The 25,488-nt window shown below is 42.5% G+C and overlaps 1 protein-coding gene across 4 annotated transcripts in view; it reads right to left on the bottom strand.

The window, feature by feature from the left end:
• Positions 1–25,072, bottom strand: part of kmt5b (lysine methyltransferase 5B) — a 66,031-nt gene extending 40,959 nt beyond the window's left edge. For 2 of the 4 annotated variants that reach the window (XM_068046395.1, XM_068046398.1), the window contains exons 1-2: positions 24,656–24,883; positions 83–328 (exon numbers count right to left, since the gene is read on the bottom strand). In XM_068046395.1, the coding sequence (XP_067902496.1) occupies positions 83–248 (166 nt within the window). In that variant the 5' untranslated portion in view covers positions 249–328; positions 24,656–24,883. Of the gene's footprint in view, positions 1–82; positions 329–15,714; positions 15,853–24,655; positions 24,884–25,000 lie in introns of those variants that run through there. The other 2 variants (XM_068046396.1, XM_068046397.1) reach the window with 2 other exon arrangements.
• Positions 25,073–25,488: the final 416 nt, after the last annotated feature.

Raw genomic sequence — 25,488 nt, 5'->3', positions numbered from 1 at the left:
CAAATTATAAACCCATATTATGGTGGCTGATTGCTTTGGTTTTGTTAAATTCCTAAACCAATCACATAAAAAAGTCACTTACGGGTGCTACGTTTTCCAAGTGAGACTCTTGTGTTGGCCCTTGAAATTCCCCTTCCAGAGTGCTGAGGCTTGGTATGACTCTGATAATGTTCACTGGACAACCTTCCTGCATTTTTCCTGCTGCCGCCATTTACAAACATATTCCTTGTTTCTCCCAACCACTTCATATCCACAAATGACTTGAAGCAGTTGCATTTAGTCTACGTCAGGACAAGGCAGCCTTTCTTTACAATAAATTCTGATCTCTCTGTTGAAGCAAATGAATTGTACTAATATTACTACAGTAACCAGACTAATTTGATCATCTGTACAACTGGCATAGCAATTTGTTAAAGACTATTAGAAATTGACACAAAAATTTGAACAGCAAAGAATTTTCTCACAAATGTTCAGTGTTAATCACGGCATAACGAATTATTGCGAAAAACGGCCACATCCAGTTTTAATGCCCATCCTCTCTGTCAAAAGCAGTACATCAAATTGTCTCAACATAACTTGTAACTTTGACGATGGAACCACAACTCTTCAGTTTACTAAGAGCTGAACATTAGACTTAAAGAGTCAATTTCATACTAGAAATTAAGTGACAGTGAATGCAAGATAGGCACTTCACTATAGGGAAATGCCTATTCCACACCTGCTGCCCCCAACAGTAAAGCAAAGCAAAAACTGGGAACTGGAAAATCGTGAATACTGCAGACTGCATGTGTAAACAATATGGATATACCTAATGGAAAAAGAAAGTCTAAGTGGAAAGAAGGGGAAATCGCTTGGAGATATAGCTCACAAACCTTGAAATCTTACACCGACAAGCATCCGCACTTATCAAAAACCTACTTTTGAGGATGCCAGTACCAACCTTGAACTCAAGAGTGCAAGGTGAACCATGATTTATTTGCTATTCTTGACGAGTTACAAGTATAGACCTCATTATATTGCTCATACACCCAAAATGCTTTGGATTCCTCTGAAATTGGGGTCACCACCTATACTAGATGTGTTTATTACATTTAACATTCAGTATATCACACACATGCATAAGAAAACTGGCAATGCTTCTAATTTTCAAAAGTCAGTTCCCAGCAAGTCTACTGCCAATATAACTTTTTTCTTGCTGTGTAGAGCAAAGGTGCGCCATTGATGGTTAATCCAAAGAATCATAGCCATAGCCACAATAGGCACAACTAGACACAAGTAACAAATGACACCTTTTGACCCAAGTAATAAAGCCTCCAAAACAGTAAACAATGCAATGTTACTCATATCTAAACAGGTTAATGGTCGGCACAGACTCGGTGGGCCGAAGGGCCTGTTTCAGTGCTGTATCTCTAAATAAAATAAATAAAATTATTTAAAATCTGCTTTGCAGACCTGATGACACAGGCAATGGAGTAATACTCCTGGAAAGTAAATATCACAGATAACTAAATAACTTTTTGAATTGAGTACAAAATCTAGGCTGACACTCCAGTGCAGTACTAAGGGAGTATAGCACTGTTGGAGGTGCCATATGAACATACGAATTAGGAACAGCAGTAGGCCCCTCGAGCCTGCTCTGCCATTCAATAAGTTCACGGCTGAACTGATTACTCTGCATTTCCATCTACCCCCAATAACCTTTCACCCCTTACGCATCAAGAATCAATCTACCTCTGCATTAAAAATATTCAAGGACTCTGCTTCCACTGCCTTTTGAGGAAGAGAATTCCAAAGACTCACGACCCCCTGGGATTTGAGAAGTGAGAAAGGTGAAGAGGCAAAATGGGTCTAAGGAGCAAGTTCCATAGAAAGGGGCTGAAGTGGTTAAAGGTTCTTTGACCAACTGTGGGGTGAATCATAGAAAATTACAGCAGAGGATGCTAATGAGCCCATATTGCCTGTGACAGCGCTTTGAAAGAGCTACTGAATTTAGTCCCACACCCTTGCTTTTTCCCCCATGACCCTGCAAATTAGTCTTCTTCCAAAAGGCAATTGGACATGTATTTGAAGTTCCTGTGGAATCTGATTTGACCACCTTTTCAGGCAGTACATTCCAGATCTTAACAACCCTGAGAGAGAAAACATTTCCTTTCTAGTTCTTTAGCCAATGATTTTAAATCTATGATATCTGGTTAACCATCCACTTGCCAAAAACAGTTTCTCCCTCCTTGCTCTATCAAAACCCCTCATAATTCTGAATAACGAATAGGTTTCCCCTTAAGCTGATCAAAGAAGAACAATCCCAGCTTTTCCAAACTCTCCATATAATTAAACTCCCCTATCCCTGGTATAATCTTGGTAAACCATCTCAGTACCCTCCCCAAGGCCTCGACATTCTTCCTGAAGTCTGGTGGCCAGAATTGTATACTGAAGAGCAATATGCAAAATAAAAGGCACAGAACTGAAGGGGGCGGGAGGAGATAAATGAAGTTGTGGAGATTAGAGCAAGGCCCTGTAGAGATGTGCAAACTTTAAATTTAATACACTAGGGAGACAGGAAGCCAGTACTGGTCAGCAAGATGAGGAACATAGAAACTGACAAGAAAAACGACTACATTCAACTAGTTCGCCATCTAGCGGTCCTGGTAGTCGCACCATACAACAACAGTGAAGGAAAACCCCAGTAGTGGAGTTTTGGGAACATGTTCAAAATCATCTGTTCCTCCCATACATGCTGCACTTACTACACATCGTCATTATGGCCAGGTGGCAAGGGGTGTTAGTGGTTCCCATTGTTCACCTCCCAACTGACCGCAGCAAGTGTTCTTGTTACTAGGATTTTAATCCCTTGTGTTTTGTGTGTCAAATAAACAGACAGTGACAGGTTTTCTTGTAGGTTTAAAAAATATCAACTATTTATTGAGCAATATTCATTCCCAAAATGGTCGCTACCACATCCACATTAACTCGTGCGTGTATGCAGGGACAGACAGGAAAAGAATAAGCAGTTTGAAGTGAGGTAGGTGTTCGGGGTTCACGGAAAACCTGTTGAATCTTCTGAGGTTAATTTCTCTTTTAAAGTTGCAGGCATGGGTTGTTTGCAGATTTTTCTGGCGGTTGAGACTTCAGTTTGGAGACGGTGATCACTCTCAGTTCTCTGCTGCAACAAGTTGAAGTGTAGAATTCACACCAGGGTTCCTTCTTTGGCTTTTGCTGGGTCTCTCACAGCTCTCGAATAGACAGACTTTTGTAATGTTTGTTCTGGTCTCTCCCTCTCTCTCCAGAGTACTACTTTTTAAGGGCAAAAATCTTGCACATGTTGCCTCTGTTGGGAGTTGCAGAGCCCCCTCCCTCTGGCGACCCACATAGACCAGGATGTGGCTACTTCACACCTTCTTTGATTCAGAAGAACCCATTCAATTCAAAAATGTCTCTTGATGGGTTCAGGATGGGTGTAATTGACACCTCTTAGCTTGGAACGTATCCTTTTGTCCTTAACAGACAGTAAGACAGTTTGAATATACAGGGCCACTTTTTAAAAGGAAAAGTCAAATTTTATAACTCTTCAGTTTGGGTTCTGTATTTTCATCGCTGCACTTCACTGAGTGTGACACCTCCCCCAAAAGTGAAAAAAGGAAATTCCTTGGATTTCATTTTATGTTGTTTGCCTTCTTGGTTTAGAAAGATACAAAGAAAGTAGGAAGGTATAGGGGTCACACCACAGCGCACTTGACACCCACACCTCAATCTTACAACTGTTACAGCTAGCATTGTCTGTAACAGTCATTTCTTGTTCAAGGTTGAGTTTTACATCATCCTTTCTTTGGAAGAGGCACAATTATAGTTGAATTTCCCTTTTGGGCATTGAAATATTGCCAGGAAACCTTCTGCTTAGAAAATGTGATATTTTAAAAAATTTGTTTCTTACTTTTAAATTCCAGCTATGTGGTATCGAAACATGGTTGGATTTCTCTCCAGAAGCACTGCCTCACCTTATCTCAAAGCTGTTCTACTCTGCAGTTTCTTTTCACCCTTCGTCATATCCATGTATTAACAAAAAACTTTTTTTCTTCCTTTCAGGCGTTAAGGAACACAAACTCCAGCAGTTCATGGAGACTAATGCCCCGTCAGATCCTCCTTCCCCTTCACTTCCCTCTGACCCCGCCCCTTCTGACCTCTTGCCGTGTATTCACGATACCCTCTGACCTCCCCCCTCTGACGCTGAACATTCTGTACTCAGCAAAGGACTCCGTTTTATCCCCTTACGCCCCACCTCAATGAATTTGTCGCTCGACATGACATTGAGCTCTTCTTCCGTCGCCTCCGGGCTCACTTCTTGGACCAGGAGTCCTCCCCTCCCCACCCGACCAGCAGACCCATTCACACACCTCCAGCATTCTAACTCCACCTGGACCCCACCCTCTGGCTGATTACCCACTCTTGATCTTTTCATTGAAAACTCAGCTCTAACCCCGACATTGTCATCAAACCTGCTAAGGATGGTGCTGTTGTTGTCTGGCATACCAACCTTTACCTTGCAGACACTCAGCGCCAACTCTCAGACACTTCTTCCTACCTTCCCCCTTGACCATGACCCCACCACCAAACATCAAGCTACTGTCCACAGGACTGTCACTGACCTCATCTCCTCTGGGCATCTTCCCTCTACAGCTTCCAAACTCATAGTCCCGCAACCCCGGACAGCCCGCTACTACCTCCTTCCTAAAACCCATAAACAGGACTGGCCTGGCATAGTCAGCCTGTTCCTGCCCCACTGAAATTATTTCTTCCTATCTTGACTCTATCTTTGCTCCCCTGGTCCAGTCTCTTCCCACCTACATCCGTCACTCTTCTGATGCCCTACGTCATTTTGACAATTTCCAGTTTCCTGGCCCCAACCACCACCTCTTCACGATGGATGTCCAATCTCTCCACACCTCCATCCCCCACCAGGACGGTTTGAGGGCTCTCTGCTTCTTCCTTGAACAGAGGTCCAACCAGTCCCCATCCACCACCACTCTCCTCAGCCTGGCTGAACTTGTTCTCACATTGTACAACTTCTCCCTCAACTCCACTCACTTCCAAGTAAATGGGGTTGCTATGGGCACCCGTGTGGGTCCTAAATAAGTCTGTCTTTTTGTGGGATATGTCGAAGATTCCTTGTTCCAGTCCTACTCAGGCCTTCTCCCCCAACTCCTTTTCCGATACACTGATGACTGTATTGGTGCCATTTCCTGCTCCTGCCGTGAACTGGAAAACTTTTTCAATTTTGCTTCCAATTTCCACCCTTCTCTCACCTTTACATGGTCCATCTCCGACACTTCCCTTCCCGACTTCTCTGTCTTCATCTCTGGGGATAGGCTGTCTACTAATATTCACTATAAACTCACCGACTCCCACAGCTACGTCGATTACACTTCTTCACACCCTGCCTCCTGTAAGGACTCCATTCCATTCTCCCAGTTTCTCCGTCTTCGACGCATCTGTTCTGACGATGCAACCTTCCACAACACTCCTTTCTGGTGAAGCACCAATTTACTTGTACTTCTTTAAATTTAGTATTACTGTATTCGCTGCTCACAATGTGGTCTCCTCTACAAAGGGGAGACCAAACGGCGGCACAGTGGCGCAGTGATTAGCACTGCAGCCTCACAGCTCCAGGGACCCGGGTTCGATTCTGGGCACTGCCTGTGTGGAGTTTGCAAGTTCTCCCTGTGTCTGCGTGGGTTTTCTCCGGGTGCTCCGGTTTCCTCCCACAAGCCAAAAGACTTGCAGGTTTGTAGGTAAATTGGCCATTATAAATTGTCACTAGTATAGGTAGGTGGTAGGGAAATATAGGGACAGATGGGGATGTTTGGTAGGAATATGGAATTAGTGTAGGATTAATATAAATGGGTGGTTGCTGGTCGGCACAGACTCGGTGGGCCGAAGGGCCTGTTTCAGTGCTGTATCTCTAATCTAATCTAATCAAACGCAGATTGGGTGACCGCTTTGTGGAACACCTCCACTCAGTCCGAAAGCATGACCCTTAGCTTCCGGTTGCTTGCCATTTCAACAACCACTCCACCCCGCTCTCATGTCCATATATCTGTCCTGGGCTTGCTGCAGTGTTCCAGTGAACATCAACGCAAGCTCGATGAACAACCTCTCATTTACCGATCAGGCACGCTACAGCCTGCTGGACTGAGCATTGAGTTCAATCATTTCACAGCATGACAGGCACCCCCCCCCCCCTTTTTGTTTTCAGTTTTTATTCTTATTTCTTTTTATTTTATTTTAGTTTGTTTCATCACTCATTTTCCTTACCATGTGCTTGCCCACTGTTTTTTTTTTCATGTTTGTGCTTTGGGCCAGGGCTGTTCATTTTTCTGTCCATTAACACCCTCTCTGCACTAACGCTTTGTCTTTCAACACACCATTAACATACCATTTGCCTTTACTCCATGACCCTGTCCTATCAACACCTTCACTTTTGTTATCTCTTTCCCCACCCCCACTTTATTTGCTTAAAACCTATTACATTTCTAACCGTTGCCAGTTCTGATGAAGGGTCACTGACCTGAAACATTGACTCTGCTTCTCTCTCTACAGATGCTGCCAGACCTGCTGAGTATTTCCAGCATTTCTTGTTTTTATTTTGGGTTTCTCAGTATCTGTTTGCAGTACTTTGGGAACTGTTGGAGAGACTTCGGTTTCAAGGCTTGTTATATGCAAATTGCCATTACTGCATTATTCCTGGCTGTTCTCAAATTTCATTGCCTGTACAGGCCTTAACCCCTTAACTGCTGCTTCCAGAACACATGGATTTAATACTTCAGGGTCTGGCACATAGATAATTCTTACCTCTAGGGTGATAAATTGTTTTTTTAGCCCGTGAGACATCTGGATTCTCCTCCTGCACTTTGTCCTTAGTAAGTTCTGAATTTGTTTTGCTGAGTTTGGTTAGCTTTGAATTTAGAACCTGACCCTTTGATTCTTCAGCTGCACGCTGACCTCACTTTTAGTTTTGTGGTTTTCATAGTGTTGTTTACTTTAGAGCATTTTACCTTCCCTTTTCCCTTTACTTCGGGGATGGGATTTTCCCTAGGCTGTCCAATGTCCTCTGGGACATACTGCTCGCAGGTGACTGTCCAGCTATCACTGCACTCCCCTGTGGCACTTCAGCTCAGTGAAGCATCTCCCTCACTTTTGGCTTGCCTGTTTGAGAACTTTCCCTGTCCCTATTTAAATCTTTAAAGGTTTCTGCTAACCATACCTCTGGTGCTTTTCCTTCAAACCCTGCTGCCTTCATCTCAGCTCTTAAATTCCTCTGCTCCATCTTGGCCTCTTTAAAGTCTACTGACTTTCCTTTATCCTTTTTAATTTTTATTGGCCCTACCACCCACTGTGGGATTTTTGGGACTTCCTCAGCCATCTGCAGCTGTACGGAATTTTGTTTGTTCCCCTCAGTTTCTCCAGTCTGTGTGGACTGTTCTGGTCCCTCCGGATACAATACTGTGCTTCCAGCCAAGTCATTGCCCAGCAATTGGTGACGCCCTGTATTGGTAAGCTTGGAATGACCCTGACCGTCACTATTCCAGTGACCAAGTTATTCTGCAGGTAAACTTCAATGAAGGGAGCCTTCAAACATTTGCCAGTTATCTCCTTGATCAATTCTGTGGTATTTGTCCTGCTTTCAGGTGGCATTTCTGTAAACTTTGCTGCAAGTAGTGTTTGAAAACAATCGGTATCCAAGGATGGTTATCTCTTTCCCTGGGATATAACAGGAGTCAATTTTCCTTTTTGCTAAAAGTTTTTGTATGTATTCTGTTCTTGGGTTACAGAGGAGCACATGCTCACTACCTTCATAGCTACAGACACTGGTTTGACTGCAGCACCCCCTGTTGTTTTTTTGGAATATCAACAATCTGCCTTGACGTGCCCAGATTTTCCACACTGGAAACACAGGCGTGACCATACTAGCTTATCATCTGGGTTTCTTCTTTTAAAAGTTGGAGACTGACCCGTTTTTCCTTCCCTCCTCTTTTTCTCTCGAGTCCATTTCTACTTCATCTACATCCCTCCTATCTCTCCCTAGCCTGTAAGTTACTAGACCCAAATTTATGGAGTTAGGAGTCTGTGTATTAACTCATAGTTGTCAGCCGTTTGTGCTGCTTCTCTTTCCCTTGTAACCTCTTGTTCTTCAATATTGGTTCTTCGGTTAACTGGGATGCTATTTTTTAATTCTTTTTTTTAAAAAAGCAACATCACTTCTCTCAAATTTTCATGAGGGTCCGAGTTCAAGGGATCATATCCAATGATCAAAAGCCATATGTTTAGTTCTTTCAAATCCAATGCAAGTCTGGGCAGATCTTTTTCCTAGTGTATCTGAATTTCTGTCAATAGGCTTTGGGCACTACCTCATATGCATTTAGAATTGCTGTTTTACTTTGTTCAGTCAGAGGAACTCTCTTCTGATAACAGAGAAAAAGCTTCACAAGCCCTATCCACAAACTTGCCTTGTAAGAGGAGAGTTCAAAATTCTTGTGGCCATTTTAGCCTTGTAGCTATTTTCTGAAAGGAGATAAAAATACGACTCAACCTCCTCCTCATTAAATTTTGGCACTAACCATGAGCGTCTTAATACATCAAAGTTTTTCTCCGAATTGGGGATAAGGTTTGAGTGGTTGGTAGGGTGCTCAACTTGTGTTTCCATCTCCTCTCTTCTCTACTGCATCTCTTTCCTTTATTTCTGAATTCTAGGAGGGCTATCCTTTCAGTTTCAGATTCCATGCTTGCCTCTTCTTCGGGCTCAGGGTAAGTTTAAAATGGTTAGCTGGACTCTTCACCCCAGTTCAGGTTACTTGGCCTTTTGTTTGAAAGTGATTCCCACCTAGACAGCCAAGCTTTTTAAGTCTACAATACTTCATTTAACTTATCATGGAATATGACGCACTGCTCTACAAACTTTTCAGCGTTAAATGTGGCCATATCTTTTGTTTCTAACACCGTAGATAGAAAACAGAATACAAGAAAACCCGCTTGTTTACTTTTCCACAATTCAAGAGATCAATTTTCTTCCCATTTTCAAATCTCTCACTTATATGATGGTTCAGATGCTGGATTTGAGCCCCCAATTTGTTACGGCCAGGTGGTAAGGGTGGCTCCCACTATTCACTTCCAACTGACCGCAGTAAGTGTTTTAACCCCTTGTGTTTTATTTGTCAAATAAAGACAGTGACAGGTTTTCTTGGAGGTTTGAAACAGAAAATTAATTATCTGAGCAATATTCATTCCCAAATTGGTCACAACCGTACCCACATATGCATTCACTCTCTCTTGCGTGCACACACACACACACACAAATAGATAGAGAGGCAAAGGCTGAGTGGTACGAAGTGAGGTAGGCGTTCGGGTTCACGGAAAACCTGTTGAACCTTCTCAGAGGTTAATTTCTCTTTTAAAGTTGCAGGTCTGGGTTATTTGCAGATTTTTCTGGTGGTTGAGACTTTAGTTTGGAGACCATGATCACTTTCAGTTCTCTGCTGCAACAAGTTGAAGTGTAGAATTCACACCAGGGCTCCTTCTTTGGCTTTTGCTGGGTCTCTCTCAGCTCTTGAATGGACAGGCTTTTGTGATGTTTGTTCTGATCTCTCCCTCTCTCGCCAGAGAGCTACTTTTTAAGGTCAAAAATCTCACATGTTGTTTCTGTTGAGAAAAGCAGAGCCCCCTCCCTCTGGTGACCGACATAGACCAGGGTGTGGCTTCTTCTTTGATTCAGAAGAACCCATTCAATTCAAAGAAATGTCTCTTGATGGGTTCAGGATGGGTGTAATTGACACCTCTTAGCTTAGAATGTATCCTTTTGTCCTTAACAGACAATAAGCTGGTTTGAATATGCAGGGTCAGGTCATTTGACCTTTGGCAGCCATTTGCAGCACATTGTCCACTTTTTAAAAAGGAAAAGTTAATTTTTATAACTCTTCAGTTGGGTTCTGTATTTTCATCGCTGGACTTTCACGTGAGCATGACATCTTAAATAACTCATAGTTAGCCCAAATTTTTTTTGAAAAAGATCTAATTTGTATATGAATTAATCAATAATAACAGCTTCCAGCATCTCCCTAGGGGGCCTGTTCCATAGACTGACCACTTGCTCACTGAAGTGTTGTTTTCACAGTTTAGATTTACTCTTCAAGCACAGGCTGTGTCCTCTGGTTCTACTGTGCTGAATAAGATGGAAGAGCTAGTCATGGTCTACATTACATAGTCCATTTAGAATTGTAACAGCAACAATAGTTTCACTGCTCAACTTTCTCTTTTCCAGTTAGAGCCTGTCCAATTTACATTAATGCTTTTCATAATCTCATCCCTCCATCTCCTCAATCATTTTGGTGGCTCTCTTCTGTACCCTTTCAATAGCTGCAATATCCTTTCTGCAATGTGGCAACCAAAACTGTACACAATATTCTAGTGTGCTTGGACCAATAACTCAAAAGTGGCAGAATTACCTTACTATTTTGGCTCAATATTGACCTTTTAGCTTATCTGGCTCATTTTACTCACCCCAACTGAGTATTGTTGCGATAGCTTCAATTTGTTGTCAATCAGAACCCCCAGATCTCTTCAATTCTCTATGCACATCATTTTCTTTCCTTTTAAGCAATAGTGCTTCCTGGAACTTTAGTCCCCAAATGAAGCTCTTTGTCTTTCATTGCATTGAATTTCATCTGCCACCTGTCTACCCAATTCCCAAGTATATTCAAATCTTACTGTAATTTATCCTGTTCAACTTTGTTGTCTAATACCTTCATTAGCTTTGTATCATCTGCAAATTTAGCTACTATTTGTGACTCCTAGCTCAAGAACGTTTATGAAAATATTAAACAAGGGGTCATGGGGCCCCACTGATAACATTCTACCAGGGTGAAGATAACCCCTATACCACTTCCCTCTGGGTTCTATTCTTCAACCAATTACACATCAATTGTAAAATATTTCCATTGATCTATGCTTTCTTTATTTTCAATACCTACCTTTCTAAAGAAACTGTTACAAAACTGACCGACATACTGACCACTGACCGAAGGTACAGACAAATACCATTTAACTCATGAAAGGGTACAGGATTGCTATATCTAGTTAAGTTGGAGTTTTTGAAGGATGATGTATGGCCAGCAAGATATGGAATCTGAAAGGTGGGCGGCAAAGTGGTTAGCACCGCAGCATCACAGCTCCAGCGACCCGGGTTCAATTCTGGGTACGGCCTGTGTGGAGTTTGCAAGTTCTCCCTGTGTCTGCGTGGGTTTTCGCCGGGTACTCCGGTTTCCTCCCACCACCAAAAGACTTGCAGGTCGATAGGTAAATTGGCCATTATAAATTGCCCCTAGTATAGGTAGGTGGTAGGGGAATATAGGGACAGGTGGGGATGTGGTAGGAATATGGGATTAGTGTAGGGTTAGTATAAATGGGTGGTTGATGATCGGCACAGACTCGGTGGGCCGAAGGGCCTGTTTCAGTGCTGTATCTCTAAATAAATAAAATAAAAAATAAAATAAAAGTATGGATAAAAGTTTCAGTGGAAGATGGACTGAGGCGGAGGTGGAAAAGGGCAATGTGGAAAGAAGCAGTCTTCATAAAAGATAAAGTGAAATCTACAGCTCAGCTCTAGATCAAACAGGCTGCCAAGGTTTGAGAGAGTCTGGTTCAGCCTGAACAAGGGGTCAGGGAGCTAGTGGCAATGGAGCAGAGGTTAATAACCAGGACTGAAAACAATGGCGACAGAAATAATAATGTCTGCAAATTCTCTTACTAAGCCCTGCTACCTTAAAAGTTCTGATTGAGAACATTAAATGTAATGACATCTGTTTATCAAAACAATATACAAATCAAAAAAGCGTCACTTAGTTGCCTAAAGCTAGATCAGATGTCAGAAGCTTTTTTCATATGGGGGTCATTAACCTGTGGAACAAGGTCATGCAGTGAGCGAGAATTTGCTGCAAATGCTCCAAAGGGAGCTAGACGAGTTTCTAGTTATGGCAGCTATCGCAGCTTACAAAAGGCATTGGGGATCATGATATCACTTGCACCATGAGAATGTGGGGCAGGTTTGATAGGTAAAGACCAACTGGTCTCTCTTTCAAACTCTCCCTTGTCTTCACTGCTCTTAGTCATCCATTTTAAAATGCACTGCACCTCATTTTTCTACTGCTGTATTGAAGCTGCTGGTGCACACTGGTAGCACTCAACTATGCAACTCCACTGGACCCCTGGATCAAACTCAGCTGGCTGACCGTCAACTCTCCACTTTTCCTCGGCTGATGATTCCACCAAACAGTCTTCTGCAACACACTCTGATACTCTGCCCCCGCAATGGCGCCGAATCCTCTCATCTCCACAACTGTCTGCAAACCTGGATGCTGGTTCATGGATGCTCCAAATTGACTCCACAGTGTCTAAATGGCAACTTCAATCTACTACAGGATCTCAGACTTCTAACTTTGGTCCATTTCACGTCTCTGCGTATGACCAGAGCATAGATTACTTAATCTCTGCCACGCCAATATAACCTGAATTTCATGACTAGTCGTGTACAATAAAATTCTTCTCACAAAGATATCTTCACTGCTTTCTTCCCTCAGCCTCTGTACCAAACGACTTCTCATCCTTAGTGATTACAACTTACATCTCAATTCTTCTTGTTCTCTCTCCTTTGAGTTTACTGCCCTCTTACTACCACCACATTATTCTCTACTTCCATGTAAACTCCCCAACTCAGTCACGACCAACCCCTTGACCGTGCCATCTCAAGGCCTCGCTGCTCACATCATAGCGATCACAGATAAGGCCATCTGTGATGACTTCCTTGTATCGCTCTCCACCCACATCGACCTTCCATGCCCCAACTCCACTTCCTCTGTATCTGCCCCTGGAAAAACCATCCCTCGATTTACTTAGAACTGCACTTTCAAAGTCCCAACTGTCTAGCCTTTGACCTTCTGTTCACCACATTTCTGCAGTTACTGATTCGCTAAACCCTCTTCACCTTTGATGCCATAGACACCAACAAAACCATTACTCTCTCACGTTGTCCAGTCCCCCAGTAAGGCCATCAGCTCACTCCCTCATGTCCAAAGGGCACAGATCTGAACAAATATGGCAAAGAACTGGTTTAGCCATTCACTACCAGATCTGGCTGGACCACATAAAGCACCATCAGATCCTGCTCCCATCTGCTCACTATTCCAGGATCATCCTGGAATGCAAAGGCAAACCCTGGCTATTTTCTCTACTGCAAACTATCTGGTTAAACCCCTTACCCCCCGACCACACCCTCTCCTCCATCCTCACCACCAGCAAGTGCAAGGAGCTCACAGACTTTTTTGTCACTAAGGTTGAGACCATCCAATCAGCTGCCTCTGCTGCTTCTCTCCCTTTCACTTGTCAACCAGGTAAAAATCTCTCTAAAGTTCCCCCCTGTCCTAGCATCTTTCTCTCCTATCTCCCCCATGCTCTCTCCGAGCTCATCACATCCATGAGACCCATCCCCTGCTTCCTCGACCCTATTCCCACTAAACTGCTGGCCACCCAACTTCCTTTCCTGGTCCCCATGTTAGCTGATATTGTTAATCATTCTCTCTCTTCAGGTATTGTCCTTCTCTCCCTTTAAATCTGCCGTCATCATCTCTCTCCTCAAAAAAAAACCTTGACCCCACTGTCCTTGCAAACTACTGCCCTATCTCCTACCTTCCTTTCCTCTCTTAAGCCCTTGAATGTGCTGTTGCATCCCAAATCTGTGCACATTTTTCCCCAAACTCCATGTTTGAATCCCTTCAATCAGGTTTCCACCCCTGCCACAGTACTGAAACTGTTAAGATTAAAGTTACAAATGACATCCTATGTGAGTGTGACAAAGGCAAACTATCCCTCCTCATCCTTCTTGACCTGTCTGCAGCGTTTGACATGGCTGACTATTCTCCTCCTCCTATGTCTCTCCACCACATTCCAGCTGAGTGGAACTGCACTTTTTTCCTGGTTCCATTCTTATCTATTTAATCATAGCCAGAGTCACCTGCAATGGTTTCTCTTCCTATTCCAACACAGTTACCTCTGGTGTCTTCCAAGGATCTATCCTTGGCTGCTATTTCTCAGCTACATGCTGCACATTGTGGACATCATACGAAAACACAGCATTAGTTTTCACATGTATGCTGTTGACATCCAACTCTATCAACTCCTCCACTGTTGCTAAATTATCAGACTGCTTGTCCCACATTTAAACATCAGGAAAACCCAAGCCATTGCCTTCCGTCCCCTGCCGGAAACTCCGTTCCCTATCTACTGATTCCATTGCACTCCCTGACAATTTTCTGAGACTGAACCAGACTGTTTGCATCCAGAGTGTTATATTTGACCTCGAGATTAGCTCCCAACCACACAACCACATCATCCCCATGACCGCCTACTTCCACCTCCATAACACTGCCCAACTCTGCCCCTCCCTCAGGTCAGCTGGTGCCGAAATCCTCATCCATGCCTTTGTAAACTCCAGATCTACTATTCCAATGCATTCCTGGCCAGCCTCCCACATTCTACCCTCTGTAAATCTGCTGCCCATGTCCTTACTCGGGCCAAGTCCCATTTATCCATTACCCACGTGCTTGTGAATCTACACCAGTTCCCAGTCAAGCAACACCTCAATTTTTAAAATTCTCATCCTTGTTTTCAATTCCCTCAATGGCCTCATCCCTCCCTATCTCTGTAATCTCCCAGAGCAACCACCGTCCTCACCAGCATTCAGAACTGAATACAGTTTACAGAGCAAGATGCATTCAGGGGGCTCCTGCACTACATGTCTGGCGGTCATCCATTCCCTCTCTGTCTGCACAATCTTAAGTTGCAGTTACCACCTCCTGAAATGTGCTATCTATGTAGCTCTCAGCATCGTGGATGTACTGCAGTGACACCAGCTGCTGCTCAAGCTGGAAAACCCAGAGCTCATGCACATGTAGTTGTCCAGGACATGAGAAATGCCCTGGAGTTTCCACATGGCACAGAATATGCATTTGATAGGGCTGAGGTGGCCTGCCATTCTTTTATTTATTAGACTACTATCTAAACTCGCCAGAAATAAAACTTAAAACTTTATACCTCACTTCACTCTACATTTCATATCTCGCTTCATTCTCGCTTGGTTCCCAGCTCCTTTTTGTAAATCACAATATTACACTTCCTCTCTCCTAACCCAGTAAAATAAAAAGGGACTCCCTGGAGAGCTCATTATAAATAAATCCCAATCCCAACATGAGATCAGTACTGGCTATGACAGCTCCTCCAGAAGATCAAAACCTTCCAGTACCTAGCTGATAAATTCTCTCTCATCTAACTAGTCTTGTCCTGGTACATTTACATAAACCAAGCACTCCTTTGAGACTCAGCAGCACTTGTCAAACTCCAAGACAACCCTCTTAGACCGACTCAGACACAAAGATGCAAAAACATACATTTCTGTCACCACTGCAGATTCCAAAGTGCCCAAAGGGAGGCCAGAAGTAAGACCTAGCCGTCAGCAAAAGTAGAAAAATATAGAATCAAGATTTCAGAAATACCACAAGCAGAAAAACGCAACTGACAGACAAACTGAAAGAAAGTCTTAATTTAACATTGCACCTTTCACCACTTCTGGTCATCCCAAAATACTTAACAGCCAATGAAGTATTTTTGAAGTGTACTCACTGTTGTAATGCAGGGAAAGCAGCAACCAAATTCCACACACCAGCTTCCACAAATAGCAATGTGATAATGACCAGATCATTTTTTTTTAAAACTGATGTTGATTAAGGAATAAATATTCGCCAGGACACCAGCGATGACTCCCTTGCCTGTCTTCAAAATAGTACGGTGGAATCTTTAACATCCACCTGAGAGAGCAGACAAGGCCACGGTTTAATGTTGCATCCAAAAAAATGGATGCATCCCACCCAACAGACTTCAACTCTCCAAACAAATGGAATGAATGATTAAAGAGAAAAGTAACTTTATGTTTCAGGTGTAAAGTGCTGCACACTTCCAGCAATTTACAAGCATTTCCAGGGTACGCAGTTCTTTTATGTTCCACCCTGATGTAAAAGAAGCAAATAACTGTACAGGATAGATCAAAGTCAGGATTTTGCATTCTCCTTGGAGCCAATTTCCCACCATTCTGACCTGTTCAAAGGCCCCTGTAGATCATCACAACTCTTGCCACGAGTACCAAGGTGGTTTGTGGCACTAAGGAAGGATCTTGCCATAAATTACAAAGCACCTTTGAGACTGAACAATTATACTATGTCCTCAACTTAAAGCTACAGAAGTAACAAGCAGCCTGGACCTCTTCCCAAGATCTACACAAGACCCTAATAATAAACATTACAGCATATCTACAAAAGAAGGGGCAGTCTAACAGGAGAGGAAAAATGAATATGACAGCACACAGCTGCCAAACGTGCCCTATTCCCCTCCACCATTAACTACCTCAGTCATCCCAACCCCAATAGCCCCATCACTTTTTCTCCCATTTCCTCTACCCTCTCAAACATAAAAGAACTTGCACGTATATAGCACCTTGCATGACCTCACAATGTCTCAAAATGCATTACAGCCAATGAAGTACTTCACTGAGAAATGAAGCCACTTTTGTAACATGTCCCACCTCTAGCCCTTTGAACCTCTCCCATCGACTTCTAGCCATCCAGCTACCTTAATGGTTTGCTCTGTTCAGTCACTGTCCATTTTTTCCTTTCAAATCCAATACCGCCACGTTTCTTCCCAAAGATTTCTTACACTCACCCCACCTAGCTCTAACTTACACTTTCTAACTAAGGTACTTTAACAATTTGCTTCCTGGCCTCTCCCACAACTACCTATTCGATTTTGACAGTTCAGTTTGCATCCTGCCCACAGCACCGGGATTGCGCTCATCTAAATAAATGATATCCTCTGTGACTGCAACCATGGAGCTTTAACCTTTCTTAAGCTCTCTGCAGCATTCAACATAATCAAACACATCATCCTTTTCTACTGCCTTTACTTCATGGTACCTCAATGGTACCTTGCATTATTTGACACTTACCTGTGCTAAAGTATCTCCATAAATAGCTTTGTTCCCAGCTACTACATTGTAACTTTCGGAGTTCCCCAGATTTCCACTATTGATCCCCTCCTCTTCTGTATCTATCCCATCGTATTATCCATAGATTCAGAGTTAGGTTCCACATGCATGCTGAAGACACCCTGCTCTCGCTCTCGAACACTTACTTCGACCATCCACAAGCTGCCATGACTGTCTGTTTGATATTAAATTGGATGAGTCAGAACTTCCTACAACTGAGCATCAGGAAGAATGAGCCTATAACTTCTGGCCCCAACCAAAAACTCATGCCTTTGTCACCAACTCAGTCTCCCTTCTCCAGCAGCTCACTCTGGCTCAGACTACATGCAACTTCGCTGTTCTGGTGCATCCAGAGCGGAGCTTCACACCCACATTCTCTCCACAAGATTGCTGGTTCCCAACTCTCTAACTGTACTGCCATCAAACCACAGTCATGCCTTTATCACTTCTGGACTCAACTTCTCCAATGCTCTGTCAACCCTCCATAAATGTTAAGTAATCTGAAAGTCTGCTGCTTGCATCCATCATTCTGATCCACAATGATTTATACTGGCTTCCAGTCCCCCAATGGATCAAACTTAAAATCATCCCTTTTATCTCATGCTACCTCTAAAATCATAGTCCCTCCCATGTTCTATGCTCTCCTGCCCTTATATACGTGCCAACTCCCCACCAAAAGTGAGAGCACATACAAGGACTCGAGTGCTAGTCTGACACTCCAACCAAAACCTTTATCTTTCTCAATCCATTCAACCAAGATTTTGATCTCTTCTAACCCTCCCACAAAAGCTCAACACCCACTTTTTTTCACCTCCATGAATCACCTTGGAACTGTTCCCACAGTTTTCTACATTAAACTGTACTACCTAAGTGTACTGTCCCCCAGGCATCATAAGAGTAATCCAAAGCAACTGAAAAAAATAGAAAACACCCTTGCCCCACTATTCATCTGAGCATCTATCAACAAAATACGCAGTCCTCTAGCACTCAATACCACTTAAGTACATATAACTGTGTTAACAGCTTCATTAATCCAATGATACCTGCAAATTAAAGTCCTGCATGAAAAGTCAAGTCACTGAAAAACTCAAAAGAAAGTCATAGAATACATTTTTCAGTTACCAGCAGCACTGCAATTTAAAATGAGGAAAGAAATCTCAGACTTGATACCCAAGAACATAAGAAACAGGAACAAGAGCAAGCCATTTGGACCCTCAAGCCTGCTCCACAATTCAAGATGATCATGGTCGATCTTCTAACTCAGTTACGCCTTCCCACTCTATCCCCATGATTCCCTTAGTATTCAAATGTTCGTCAATCTCCAACTTCAACATACTTTACAGCAGAGTGCTGTGGATGCTCTGTTGAGAATTCCAAAGGTGCACAACCCTTTGGCTGAAGAAATGCCTCATCTCAGTCCTAAATGGATGACCCCTTATTCAGAGACCTTGACCCCTAGTTCCAGACTTCCCTACCCAGGGGAACATCTTCCCAGCATCTACCCTCTCAAGCCCTTTAAGAATTTTATATGTTTCAATTAGATCACCTCTCATTCTTCTAAACTCTAGCGAATAAAGGCCTAGTTTACTCAACCTCTCCTCATAGAACAATCCGCTCATCCCAGGATTCAGTCTAGTGAACCTTTGTTGCACTCCCTCCAAGGCAAATACATTATTCCTTCAGTAAGACAACCAAAACTGTGCAAGTTCTCAGCTGATGGAATACTAGTGATCAGTGCTCAATGGCTTTCATTGTAAACAGCACGCAAAATTTATCCCCATCATCATCTAGATATTTACTATTGTTACGACCAGGTGAGAAAGATGTCTCGGGGTCTTTTGCTGTCTTCACCCAGTCTTATTGTAACAGGGTTTATGTTTTTTTAAACACACAGTTTAAAGCTCTCCCTTGGTGAATCCTTGTTCACTTTCCAATTATAAGGAAGGCAAATGGAATGTTGGCATTTATTGCTAAAGGAATAGAGTATAAAAGTAGGGAAGTGTTGCTACAAGACATTAGTGAGACCGCACCTGGAGTATTGTGTACCGTTTTGGTCCCCTTACTTGAGGAGGGATGTAGTTGCATTGGAGGCAGTTCAGAGGAGGTTCACTAGATTGATTCCAGAGATGAGGGGTTTGTCTTATGAAGAGAGACTGAGCAGTTTAGGCCTTTACTCTCTAGAGTTTAGAAGAATGACAGGAGATCTAATTGAGGTGTACAAGATGATTAAGGGGATCGACAAAGTAGACGTCGAGAGGATGCTGCCTCTGGTGGGACAATCTAGAACAAGAGGTCATAGTTTTAGGATAAGGGATGGCAGATTTAAAACAGAGATGAGAAGAAATTACTTATTTCAAAGAGTCGTAAGTCTGTGGAATTCACTGCCCCAGAGTGCGATGGATGCTGGGACATTGAGTAAATTTAAGGAGGAGATACAGATTTTTAATTAGTAATGGGTTGAAGGGTTATGGAGAACCGGCAGGAAAGTGGAGTTGAGGCCGAGATGAGATCAGCCATGATCGTATTGAATGGCGGAGCAGGCTCGAGGGATTGAACTGCCTACTCCTGCTCCTAGTTCTTATGCTCTTATAAGGCAAAGAAATGAGTACACCAGGTTTTCTTAGGTTTAAAGAAGAAAAGTGAAATTTATTAAACCTTAAACTTAAATTCGAATTCTGTTAACGCCTATGGATACATGCCACGCCCCAAGCTAGCATGCATACGCAATACGGACATGCAAATAGAGACAGAAAAGAGGAGAAAAATAAAATGGAGAGGTTTGAGGCAATATCAGAAGAGTTTCTTGTTTACTGTGCTTCGAGCTCATTGTAGTCCCTTTGTAAGTAGTCTTGCTTTTCATTGGGGCCCAGTATTCTTCTTAAGCCTTTTTCACTGTAGGAGACTTTTCTCTCTTGGGGTTCATGTGTCTTCAGTGCCATGAGAAAGAGATGAGAGCAGACAGGAGAGAGGTCTTTTCATGTCAGGAGCAAAGAGCTTTCTGAGTTTCTTTCAGCAAGTTCAAATTCAAAAAGCTCCAACAGTCAGTCATGTGACTAAACTGGTCTGACCACTACTTCTGTGCATTGGGGAAGCAAGGACTGGGTCCCTGGTTCCAACACTGTCTGCCAGCATGCAAATATTTTTCCAGTCAGGGGCTTGGCAATTCCTTTTATTTATTTAGTGATACAGCACTGAAACAGGCCCTTCGGCCCACCGAGTCTGTGCCAACCATCAATCACCCATTTATACTAATCCTACATTAATCCCATATTCCTACCACATCCCCACCTTCCCTCAATTCTCCTACCACCTATCTACACTAGGAGCAATTTACAATGGCAAATTTACCTATCAACCTGCAAGTCTTTGGCTGTGGGAGAAAACCAGAGCACCTGGCGGAAACCCACGCAGTCACAGGGAGAACTTGCAAACTCCGCACAGGCAGTACCCAGAACCGAACCCGGGTCGCTGGAGCTGTGAGGCTGTAGTCCTCCCACATCCAGTCGAGTATGGTAGTGGACAATTAAGCAACTAACAGGAGGAGTCAGCTCCACGAATATTCCCATCCTCAGTGATGGCAAAACCCAGTACAAGTACAAAAGTCAAGCCTGGAACGTTAGCAACCATCTTCAGCCAGAAGTGTAGCGTGGATGATCCATCTCAGCATCCTCCTGAGGTCCCTACCATCACAGATACCAATCTTCAGCAATTCAAATCACTCCACGTGCTATCAAGAAATGGCTGAGTGCAACGGATACAATAAAAGCTATGGGTGCCAGTAACATCCTGGCTGTAGTGCTGACACTTGTCCTCCAGAAAAAGCCACGTCTCTGGCTGAGCTGTACAAGCACAGCTCCAATGTTGACATCTATCTGACAATGTGGAATGTGGACAATATGTTTTATTCACAAAAAGTTGGACAGATCTTATCCAGCCAGTTATCATCCATCATTGTGATAGGCCCTCTTTTCTTTCCAGCCACAATTTTAAGTTTTAATGTTCATGTGGTGAAATAATGTGTGCCTCAGTCTTGGCAAGTGGGGGCACACACACACACACTATTTCAATTACAGATTTGACAGTTTAGACTGATTGCAAATGAGGGGGAACAAAGATTTTTTTTGGTTACTGCAGAAATGTTTATTTCAATATTGCTAACAATTTAGGAATAAGTCAACCTGCTCCTAGCAATTCAAATGCTGAAACAATTTTATAGCTAGTAATTTAACTTAACCAACATAAATAACGCAAGGTAATTTAGCACTTTAAAAAAAATCTGGTAATGAGTTAAAGTTTACTTCTCAATTGTCAGACATAAGGCGAGCAAGCCTGAGAGAACCAAATTACCTCAAACAAAAAGAATAATTGCAAGTTTTTAAAAAAAAAATCACTATGCAGTCATATTTTGTTTTTAGGAAAAGTGGATTAAGCATGGATTACACTAAATGTACTTTTCCTTAGGAGCCAAAATAATGTGGGAAGTTGTAATACGATACTAAAGAGTACATCACCGATGGGACGAATAACCATGCAGTGGATGAAGCAGAATAGAGAGACCATATTCCTGTCACTTGCACCCCAATATCAGCCATTCTTTGTGCTTTCTCATGGCATAACCATTGTTGTTTATAAATATATTTCCTCATCATGACAGGACAGTTGTACATTCATAACCAGGTGAAAGGGGAATTTTTTTTGAAGTCACGATTTATATATTTGATGAAGTAATAGATGACTGAAAATGGCTATTAGCAGAACCGATCAACTTTTAAATTCACTTTTTAAGCTCACACCTTAAGTTGCTGCAGTTAAACAGTGAGTAGTTAAGAAAAGTTAATTACATTTTTATGGACGTTATCAGAGCCCATTTAACCAGTTAAACATATATAAACAGGAGTAGGCCATTCAGCCCCTCAAGCTTAGTCTACCATTCAATGAGATCATAGCTGTGTCTTAACTCTATCCATCTGCCTTGGCTCCACATCCTTTTATACACTTGGCTAGCAAAAATCTATCGATATCAGATTTCAAATTATTAACTGAGCAAGCATCTACTTTTTTTGCACTATAGATGTACTGTAGGCAAATATGGCATTGAATTTGCACACAAAGTCCAACAAATAGCAAATGAATAAAAAAACCAAGCTACATTTCTGATAGTGGCGGTTGAAGGAGGTAAGGTTTGCGAGGGCACTGGCAGAATGGCAGTTGGCATATGGCATGCCCTCAGTATTGTTATTGAAGTGTCAGCCTATATTATGTGATCAAGTCTAAAATGGGGCTTGAACCCACAACCTTCTTATAATGCAGGAAATGGAGTAGCCAATTTGTGCTCAGCAAGAGCCCACATAAAATAATTTGATAACGACCAGATGATATGTTTTCACAATGTTGGTTGAGGGAATAAATGTTGCCAGGACACCAGGAGAACTCCTGTTGTTCTTCAAATAACACCATGGATCATTTACTTCCACCTGAGAGGGCAGACTTGATTTAACATCTCATTGGAAAGATGACTCAACAGTGCAGCACTCCCTCAATATTGCTCCGCAGTGTCTGCCTGGATTATATACTCAAGTCTCTGAAGTGAGTCTTGAACCAACGACTTTCTGTCTCAGGAAAATGCTACCACTGAGCCATGACTGACAACTATTCCTGGTTTTCCCAAGACGGATACATACAGATGGAGCAGGCTATTTGGTCCATCACTGCTCATAAATCCAGAAGGATCCTACGACCACCCTCGCATCACAGCATTCAACTGTGATTTAAATAGTTCCATTACCCGGCTAAAAAATCCATTTCATGTTATCACTCTCTGGAAGCATTCCTGAGATTGGTCCTAAATATGCCTTTTGCTACTTTCAACCCCTGCCTCTTCTCCTACGGTCATCCTATGGTTTAGATTGTAGCCGTGTTCAGATTTGCATGTTCTACAGTTTATTCTCTTATGCACAAGGTTTTGTACTACCTTGCTGTGTGCAAATTCAATGCCTTTTAAGATCAGGTTTTTCAAGTCTTTGTCGATAATTAAGTTCTCTGTCACTAAAACACAGTTTTGCAGCTTTCCTTGCACTGCCTTCAGGATTTATCTGTCTCCCTTGCTTTTCAGTGACAAAGCAACAACATCCAAAAAGTGGGCTGACCAAGCACTATTAAGTTTAAGCATGACTTTTTCAGGCTATACTACTTTTAGCCATTGTTTAAAAAAATCTCCAATTTGAATCGGATATTACATATCCAAAATTTCATACTAACAACCTGGTGTAAAATGCATTAAACACAATACACCATATACTCTGCATATGTGTTTGATTCCATTTTTGCAAAAAATTCACTTCTGAGAACCCATTAATTGTAGAAAAATGTTTCACTTCTATATGATGTACTTATTTATCACATACAAATTCAAATTTATTTAGATAGCGGTTCGACACACAGAAGAAGCAGAAGTACTCTTCCAAGAGTTGGTCAGATCTACCATATATCCCATTTTTACAGTTAGGGTTAGGAGGTTATAACCTACATCCCATTATATATTCCAACCATCGCAATAGTTCCAAGAAAATAAAACGAAGGTTACGGGGAAATTCTCTCCAACATTCACCAAGTTGCCCATCTACTGCAGAAGAATGCAAAAACTCCTTATAAGTAGTGTCCTGTTGCGTAGATCAGACTGCAGAAATAATTACTGACTACACTGTACCATGCCGGATCTGTTACTACAGTAGGTTTTACCCTTGACCTCAACACGAAAACAGACGTACCAACATTGATAAGAGTCTGCAGCTCCCTCTCCCTGCGATATCTCACCGCCCCCTTCCGACTGAAATGGAAAAGAAAGCTCAGCAACAACCCTAAAGCTAGTTTCTAGTCACTTGAAGCAAGTCGAAAGACAGGAAGGGAATTTAAAAAAAAAACCCTCACAATCATCGCTTACAGGCAAAACGCCACGTATAAGTGAAAAAAAAATGTTTTAAGAAGTCTCGGACTTGGACTGAGTTCTCAGCATTTAATCCTATTTTCTAAAATGAGATGTTTCTCTTCTCCTCCACCTGGCGGCGTGTGTGTTTCTTTAAAAGTGGTTAGTCTCTTTAAATCAAATGTATATTAATATATATATATATATATATATATGACAAGAGATTGTGGAAATTTAAACTTCCACCTGTCAATAAAACACAAAACAACACACACGGCAAGAAAAAAAAAAACGGTCTAAAAGTTTCTGCAGAAACAAATTGCAGCCAAAAGCAGACGATGGAAAGTGAAGTTAAAACCGGTTCCATTTTGTATGACTAGAGAGAGAGAAAAAAAATAAAAGGAAAATTTTCAGGCCGAAAGCAAAGCCTCGACATAAACTCATCTCTAAGACACGGGCTGGCAGCTCCCTCCAGCCCCTCCACTCTGGCGTCGAAAACAATTCCCACTCGTTCAAGAAGCAGCAGCAAAAAAACACACACAAGTAATAAGAATTTTCTTTTTAAAAACACACACAAACCCCGGCCACCATTTCTCACACCTTACCCAAGTTGGCTGCTTTCTGCGACCAGACGGGGCCAACATAAATACAGAAAAGCCAGTGTCGTATATTTAAAAAAAAAATTAAACGCCCTCTTTTTTTTTTCCACTCTCCTCAGGACGAGCCGGGAATCTCTGTCCAAATTTGCGGGGCAATTTCTAGAAAATTAACATTATAATCCAACATGGCGGCGGCCGGCGGGTTGACAGCGGCTCCCGCAGCGAGCGGCAAAATAATCCCGCAGCCTCCCCGCTCGCCCACCCTGCCCCGACCCTCCGCCAACACACCGCCCGCACCCTCTAACAACTAGCCGTCTGTGCACAAACACCGACAGAAAAGGTTTTTTTTACCCGTTGATGTTTTGAGCCAGGGTGCGGTTGCTTCTTTTTATTAATTTAAATCCCCTCTCATCCAACCTGCGGACGTATACAAAAAAAAAAGTCCCTCCCTCCCTCTCTCTCCAAACAATTCATTTCCCTTTAACATCGCACCATGATGACAAGATAGCTCATCTTCACGCTCCAGCTCCTCTCCACTTTCCATTATGCATCTTTTTTTTAAAAAACGTGTATTTTTTAAAAAGCCGGAGTATTTTTAAAGCATTACAGAACTCTGCCATAACTGCATTGGGATCTCAAGTCAATAAACCATGGTTTCTTTATGTTTTTAATGTGTTTTGTAGGGTATTATTTCTCCCTCTTTCCACCCCCACACAAAAAAACTGCTGGTTTCTACTGTTGCAAAGTAAATTAAACCCCTCAGCAGTAATCCCATGGGGAACCAGGATTTGGAGGGAGAAATCAATTATCACAGCAACAGAAGAGCCCACAAGTCTACC

Source organism: Heterodontus francisci, chromosome 14 (genome assembly GCF_036365525.1).
Source record: "Heterodontus francisci isolate sHetFra1 chromosome 14, sHetFra1.hap1, whole genome shotgun sequence".
NCBI lineage: Eukaryota > Metazoa > Chordata > Chondrichthyes > Heterodontiformes > Heterodontidae > Heterodontus > Heterodontus francisci.
This window is presented reverse-complemented; position numbering and strand designations above follow the sequence as displayed.